Source organism: Bufo gargarizans, chromosome 2 (genome assembly GCF_014858855.1).
Source record: "Bufo gargarizans isolate SCDJY-AF-19 chromosome 2, ASM1485885v1, whole genome shotgun sequence".
In the NCBI taxonomy this organism is placed as follows: domain Eukaryota; kingdom Metazoa; phylum Chordata; class Amphibia; order Anura; family Bufonidae; genus Bufo; species Bufo gargarizans.
In genome coordinates, this window is record NC_058081.1 from 573,564,192 (window position 1) to 573,572,617 (window position 8,426).

Genomic DNA, 8,426 nt, shown 5'->3' on the forward strand with positions numbered 1-8,426 from the left:
TCATTAAAAAATGCCCTGGTAATGTAGCCCCCTATAGGGCCTCAGTGTTAAAAGTCCCCAGTGCCACCAGTAATGGCCCTTATACTGTCCCCTGTATTAAAAATTCCTCTAAAGTGACCCAATTATGCTGCCAGTTATGTCCCCCAAAGTGCCTCTCCATTAGTAATGTCCCCCACAGTGCCCTTTCAAGAGTAAAGCTCCCCACAGTTCACTTCCAGTAGATATATCCCCCACAGTGCCCCTCCAGTAGTAATGTCCCCCAAAGTTCCCCTCCATTAGTAATGTCCCCCACAAAGCCCATCCAGTAGTAACGTCCCCCACAGCGCCCCTCCAGTAGTAACGTCCCTCACAGCTCCCCTCCAGTAGTAACGTCCCTTACAGTACTCCTCCAGTAGTAACATCCCTCACAGTGCTCCTCCAGTGGTAACGTCCCTCACAGCTGCCCTTCTGATAATAGAGGACAGTAGTAACGTCCCTCACAGCTGCCCTTCAGTAGTAACGTCTCTCACAGCTCCCCTCCAGTAGTAACGTCTGTCACAGTGCTCCTCCAGTAGTAACGTTCCTCACCGTGCCCCTCCTGTAGTAACATCCCCCACAGTGCCCCTCCTGTAGTAATGTCCCCCACAGTGCCCCTCCTGTAGTAATGTCCCCCACAGTGCCCCTCCTGTAGTAATGTCCCCCACAGTGCCCCTCCTGTAGTAATGTCCCCCACCGTGCCCCTCCTGTAGTAATGTCCCCCACAGTGCCCCTCCTGTAGTAATGTCCCCCACAGTGCCCCTCCTGTAGTAATGTCCCCCACAGTGCCACTCCTGCAGTATTGTCCCCCACAGTGCCCCTCCAGTAGTGTCCCTCATAGTGCTCCCATTGAGTAATGCCCCAAATTGCCCCTTCAGTATTATATCCCCAATGACCCCTGCAGTGCTGTCCCTCCTGTTAGTAAAGGCCCCCAAGTTGGCAGTGAAAAGAAAAAAAAAACTAATACCTGTATCCCACGTTCGCCGGTGTTCACGATGCAGGCCACAACACCTCTTCTGGTCTACGACCACATCGATTAACTGTGTCCCAGCGCAGGCAGGCATGATTATGTCATCACACATACGCTGGCCGTGATGAAGTCATCACGCACGCCTGCTCGGGTATTTACTACTTCATAGGCTTCAGACCTTCTAATCTGCGGCGGGGCAGAGAACTATCATCTCCTGTGCCCTGCCGTAGTATTGAGCTGCAGCTGCAGGTCTAGTCACAAATGGCGACAAGACTAAAAAGTCTTGTCGCCATTTGTAAATTCTAAGTCGCATTGGCGGAGGACTGCTTAGGGCTCAAGCACACGGCCGTAGTTTCAGTCTGCACCCGATCCGCATTTTTTGCAGATCACCAGACCCATTCATCTAAGCAGAATAAAAGCTCTTTTTCTGGACATGGAATAAAGACACAAAGTGCACACAGGTATGTTTGGAATGTATTGGCAATCTTTTGTGGGCAATGCTGTTAGTTATATTGGTGAAAATGACGTGACAGATTCCCTTTAACAGTGACAGACCTGGGAACGTTCAGATGGCTCCAGGCTGTCATGGTAACCGATCGGAGCCCTGCAACATTGCTGCAGGGGCTCCGATCGAAAAGGCAGAGGGAACCCCCCCTCCTCTGCCTAACGCCACAGATGCCACAATCACAGTTTACCACGGTTGGCAGCTGCTGTGTATAAAGCAGGCTTACGCAAAATGACGTACATGTATGGGATGATGCGTTGGGGGATAATAATGTACAGTGCAGCAGTACATGAGGATAGCAGATATAATGTACAGCACCATGGTGTATGTATGTATATATGTATTTATATATATATATTGTACAGCTCTGCTCATCAGGGCAGCCTAAATATTAGTAATGCACATTGAGGCAGTAGAGGAAGACAGCATATAGTATAATAATGTACAGAACCGCACCATATATACAGGACGGCATATACAGTAAAAATACAATGTACAGCACCATGGTGTGTGTGTATATATAAGTATATATATATATATATATATATATATATATATATATACAGGTCCTTCTAAAAAAATTAGCATATTGTGATAAAGTTCATTATTTTCTGTAATGTACTGATAAACATTAGACTTTCATATATTTTAGATTCATTACACACCAACTGAAGTAGTTCAAGCCTTTTATTGTTTTAATATTGATGATTTTGGCATACAGCTCATGAAAACCCAAATTTCCTATCTAAAAAAATTAGCATATTTCATCCGACCAATAAAAGAAAAGTGTTTTTAATACAAAAAAAGTCAACCTTCAAATAATTCTGTTCAGTTATGCACTCAATACTTGGTCGGGAATCCTTTTGCAGAAATGACTGCTTCAATGCGGCGTGGCATGGAGGCAATCAGCCTGTGGCACTGCTGAGGTGTTATGGAGGCCCAGGATGCTTCGATAGCGGCCTTAAGCTCATCCAGAGTGTTAGGTCTTGCGTCTCTCAACTTTCTCTTCCCAATATCCCACAGATTCTCTATGGGGTTCAGGTCAGGAGAGTTGGCAGGCCAATTGAGCACAGTAATACCATGGTCAGTAAACCATTTACCAGTGGTTTTGGCACTGTGAGCAGGTGCCAGGTCGTGCTGAAAAATGAAATCTTCATCTCCATAAAGCTTTTCAGCAGATGGAAACATGAAGTGCTCCACAATCTCCTGATAGCTAGCTGCATTCACCCTGCCCTTGATAAAACACAGTGGACCAATACCAGCAGCTGACATGGCACCCCAGACCATCACTGACTGTGGGTACTTGACACTGGACTTCAGGCATTTTCCTCTCCCCAGTCTTCCTCCAGACTCTGGCACCTTGATTTCCGAATGACATGCAACAGTCCAGTGCTGCTTCTCTGTAGCCCAGGTCAGGCGCTTCTGCCGCTGTTTCTGGTTCAAAAGTGGCTTGACCTGGGGAATGCGGCACCTGTAGCCCATTTCCTGCACACGCCTGTACACGGTGGCTCTGGATGTTTCTACTCCAGACTCAGTCCACTGCTTCCGCAGGTCCCCCAAGGTCTGGAATCGGTCCTTCTCCACAATCTTCCTCAGGGTCCGGTCACCTCTTCTCGTTGTGCAGCGTTTTCTGCCACACTTTTTCCTTCCCACAGACTTCCCACTGAGGTGCCTTGATACAGCACTCTGGGAACAGCCTATTCGTTCAGAAATTTCTTTCTATGTCTTACCCTCTTGCTTGAGGGTGTCAATGATGGCCTTCTGGACAGCAGTCAGGTCGGCAGTCTTACCCATGATTGCGGTTTTGAGTAATGAACCAGGCTGGGAGTTTTTAAAAGCCTCAGGAATCTTTTGCAGGTGTTTAGAGTTAATTAGTTGATTCAGATGATTAGGTTAATAGCTCGTTTAGAGAACCTTTTCATGATATGCTAATTTTTTTAGATAGGAATTTTGGGTTTTCATGAGCTGTATGCCAAAATCATCAATATTAAAACAATAAAAGGCTTGAACTACTTCAGTTGGTGTGTAATGAATCTAAAATATATGAAAGTCTAATGTTTATCAGTACATTACAGAAAATAATGAACTTTATCACAATATGCTAATTTTTTGAGAAGGACCTGTATATATAGCTCTGCAGCACCTACGGGCAGCCTACTGTAAATATTAGTAATGCACATTGAGGTGGCACATGAAGACAGCGTATAGTATAATAATGTACAGAACCGCATAAGGACGGCATATACAGTAAAAAAATAATGTACAGTACCAATGCATTTGAGGGTGACAGATGTATGTCAGAAGTGGCCTGCAGCACATGAAGGAAGCATAAATAATAGTAATATAAGGCACTGCTGCAGATTAGGGTAGCATATACTATAATAATGTACAGGGCCGCAGCACATGAGGGCAGCATACATAATAACGTACAGTGCCCACAGCACATGAAGGCAACATACATAATAACTTACAGTGCCCACAGCACATGAGGGCAGCATACATAATAACTTACAGTGCCCACAGCACATGAGGGCAGTATACATAATAACTTACAGTGCCCACAGCACATGAAGGCAGCATACATAATAACTTACAGTGCCCACAGCACATGAAGGCAGCATACATAATAATAATCTACAGTACTGCGTCACATGAGGGTAGCATATATAATAAAAATGTATATTGCCACAGCATGAAATTAGCATATATATATATAATAATAATGTACAGTGGCCCAGCACAAGAGGGCAGGGTAATAATAATGTACAGTGCTGCGTAACACGAGGGCAGCACATATAGAAATAATGTAAAATAGGGCAGCTCATATAGTTATATTGTAACACGAGGGCGGAACATATAGTAATAATGTACAGCGCTGCAGCACATGAGGGCAGCATAAATAATAATAATGTACAGTGCCCGCAGCACATTGGGGCAGAATAAATAATAATAATGTACATTGCTGCCACACATGAGGACAGCATATATAGTAATAATCTACAGTGCCTGCAGCACATGAGGGCAGCATAAATATTAATAATGTACAGCACTGCGACACATGAGGACAGCATATAAAGTAATAATGTACAGTGTCCATAGCACAAGAGAACAGTATAAATAACAATAATGTACAGTGCCCACAGCACATGAAGGCCACATATATTATAATAATGTACAGCGCTGTGACACATGAAGGTAGCATATATAATAATAATGTGTAGCGCCGCAGCACGAGATGAGCACATATATAATAATAATGTACAGTGCCCGCAGCACTTGAGGGCAGCATAAATATTAATAATGTACAGTGCCGCAGTACATGAAGGTAGTATAAATATTAATAATGTACAGTGCCGCAGCACATGAAGGTAGTATAAATAATAATAATGTACAGTGCCGCAGCACATGAAGGTAGTATAAATAATAATAATGTACAGTGCCGCAGCACATGAAGGTAGTATAAATAAAAATAATGTACAGTGCCGCAGCACATGAAGGTAGTATAAATAATAATAATAATGTACAGTGCCGCAGCACATGAGAGTGGCATGTTTAATAATATTTTGCAGTGCTGTGGCACATAAGGGTTGTATTGTGCCATGGGAGGTGACTGTGCAGAACAAAAACAGGAGATATAACTATTGTTAGATAACGTTCTGCCTCCAGGTAGCGCTATTACTATCACTGATGGTTTCTTCTCTCCCCAGGCATCTGCTGTACTGTATATGGGACATTGTACTGGAGAGTGTGACGTCTGTTCACCCCTCGTAAGATGATGTCAGCACTGTGGGATCTTTTTTGGGAGGATTGATGGATACCATCCATGAGCAAAATCTTCAGTAAACGATTAGGAAGAGAGTGGAGGATGCAGGGCATCTAACCGTACTTCATGCAGAACATCAGACAAGGCTGCTTCTGGGATGCTTGGCTTTACACCTGTCGCATTGTTTGTGACCAGTAGCCCCTCTCCCACATTACTCTCACCTTTTATGTGGTTTTGAATGTTGATCATTTTCCTCTGTTTCTTCTCATTCTGCAATATTGTGGTTGTGAGAGGTCCAGATGTCCCTGGATCTACAGAAGAGGAAACTTTATCACACAGCCGACACTGGAGATTTGCACAGCACTACTTTACACAACACCACTTTGAGAAGGTGACGTCATAAGTCTTTACACTAGTTTTAAGGGGCAACACCCCAAAAAAATAATGGAGTCTCCCTTTCCTGCGAAACACTCTGTTCTGCTGTTTCTTAGGACTGTTCTGTTTCTGGGAAAGTTGGGTGTATAACCAGACTTTTATACAGAAAATCAGCCTAGCCATATTTACATACTTCTCCCCTTAGTAAAGGCATATCAATCAGGGCATTTATAGGACCCACACCTATCTGGAGATCAGGGCCCTGGAATACCCCTTTTAACTAGTGCTGTTCATGACCCTACTAATGCAGGGTGACACAGTCTGTGAGATATGTGATGGTTTCTCTATTGGTTCTCACTCGGCTTTCCTAGAAACAGATACGAAACAGCTTGGTGGGATTTTATATAACTTTACAAGAAGACAACGACTAAAAAAATTACACGGGGGGTTTATTTATTTATTTTATGAAGGGGTTAAAATTTTGCACTAAATGCACGTTCCCTGAGTTGGAGGGGGGTCACAGGTTATTTCTGCAGTGGGACCAGGATGCAGTGTGTCATCACCATATATTGTGGTAAAGACACCCTTTATAGTGCCCAGTTGTGTCCTCAGCCGTTGTCTGCGTAGGGTGGCAGTGTATGCCACCATTGCTGTTCTCCGATTTGTGCAGGTGTCTCTTATTGTTTTGTGTCCTTGCTTCATGTAGCGTTTTATCATTCTGACTGGTTTTACACATTATTTTAATTTAGTAAATTGTGGTAAGTCTGAATCCTGGGTGACTCCTCCTGTCTGTCCGACCGCAGATCCTGGATTTACACGGCCCAAGTATCGGGCAGATTATCGGGAACAACTGTTCCTTCGAACACTCGTTCCCGATGACCTGGCGATGTAAATGTGCCGCTGATCTCCCGATAAACGAGCGGAATGCTCGTTCATCGGGTGATCCTGTTGTTCATGCAAGCACCACCGATCATAGTTTCTGGGCAGCAGATTGTGTGTGGTCTAAACAGCGATCTGCTGCTCTGTATGAGGACAGTGCTCATGTAACGGGGCCTTTAGATAAGTGGTCAGCTGCACAGAGGCTACAGTGTGATAATGAGGGTTATAGTGCCTCAGATGAAGTCTGTTTTTCATTATTATTTTTTTATGGCAATAATTGAATCTTCTGTATGCCCAGGGTGTGACATATAATGTTTCTAGTGCATTGTATGCTGCGTTCTTCACTATCTCGCTGGATCATTTCCCGTAGTCCACCGAATGTCTGTCTTTGGGAATGTGCAGCAATAATCCCCCAGTCCTTTCTCTGAGTTGTTCAGTAAACAGCCCCCGACCGACCCAAGCCGACACGTATTTACCTTTCATTTACCTTTAACAAACATTGCTGGATCTGGTGCTGGAGGAGACTTAAGACATTAATAAGTTAAGTGGCATAATCCCTTACACGGAGAGAGGATTAGATGAGAGTCAATAAAGAAGTAATGAGGACTCAACCACTGCAGACAGAAGTGAAACCAGAGGCAAACAGAACAATGAGTGAGTTAAAAAAAAAAGGGGGCCTCGTGATACAAGACAAATCCACACCGTTATGTCTTGATGTGCTATGAAACACTGGGTAGATCTAGACTTAAACAGGACCTTTCACCACTCCAGACATGTCTGTTTTAATAGCTTGTAATAGCAATTCTGGAGCCTCTTTTATCACTCTATGATGGGCCATTCCTTTAGTATTCCTGCTAGAAGTTATGAATTAATTACTGTCAGCAGTGAAGGTCCAAATGGGTGTTACCAGTGCACAGTCTTACACTATCCGATCAGTGCTGCCAGTGTCCGTCTGTTAAACCTACAAAAATTGCCAGTCCGCATAATTGTCATCAATTATTAAGCATGAAGATAACCGAAAGCGTTTAAATTCAACAGTCTCCCGGTAAGATGTCGTGGTCACTGGAGGGGACCCCATGGGCAATATAGTATATTGTCAAAATACCAGGATAAAGTGCAAGTGCAAATACTGGCTACAATAACATTGAAAAAACTGTAAGGTTACCCATAGTGTATCTCCGCCCAGGATGGCGCCAGCCCCGATGCCCAGCGAACCTTCGCCTGGGGGTCCGACTGTGAAGGGACACAAACCCCAACTAGGATCACCCAGCTGGGCCTTCATTGCAAACTGCTAGTAATTCATGCATAACTTCTAGCAGGAATAATAAAGGAATGGCACATCATAGAGTCATAAGAATAGAGGCTCCAGAATTGTTTTCACTCGGTGAATGCAAGTAGTTACTAAAACAGCCATGTCAGGAGAGACAGGTCATGTTTAAAGGGAACCTGTCTCCAGGATTTTGGGTATAGAGCTGAGGACATGGGTTGCTAGATGGCCACTAGCACATCCGCAATACCCAGTCCCCATAGCTCTGTGTGCTTTTATTGTGTAAAAAAAAAAAACGATTTGATACATATGCAGATTACCCTGAGATGAGTCAGAGCTTGAAAATATGACTCTTCTCTGGTCACACAAGTAAGATACGACTCTTTGATGTTAATTTGCATAAAAGGCGGGAAGTACAAAAATGCATAATACTTGTTGAATTCGTCTGCAAATGAAATTAATAGTGTAATTTATATGTTTAGGGTAACACAATGAACATTTAGAAACGCTCAGTGAGGGTAGCATAGTAGAGGTGACAGGTTCCCTTTAAGAAAGCTAATCTCTGTGTTTTGCCGTTTCTATTACAGGACAGGAAACATAATAGGGGAGATATATCAAGACTGGCGTACCCACCCTTTATCTCCCTGCTCTG

The 8,426-nt window shown here is 43.7% G+C and overlaps 1 protein-coding gene across 2 annotated transcripts in view; it reads left to right on the forward strand.

Moving 5' to 3' along the window:
• SNX19 (sorting nexin 19) overlaps positions 1-8,055 on the forward strand; it is a 30,547-nt gene extending 22,492 nt beyond the window's left edge. For both annotated transcript variants that reach the window (XM_044281730.1, XM_044281731.1), the window contains one exon: positions 5,198-8,055. In XM_044281730.1, the coding sequence (XP_044137665.1) occupies positions 5,198-5,261 (64 nt within the window). In that variant the 3' untranslated portion in view covers positions 5,262-8,055. The remainder of the gene's footprint in view (positions 1-5,197) is intronic.
• Positions 8,056-8,426: the final 371 nt, after the last annotated feature.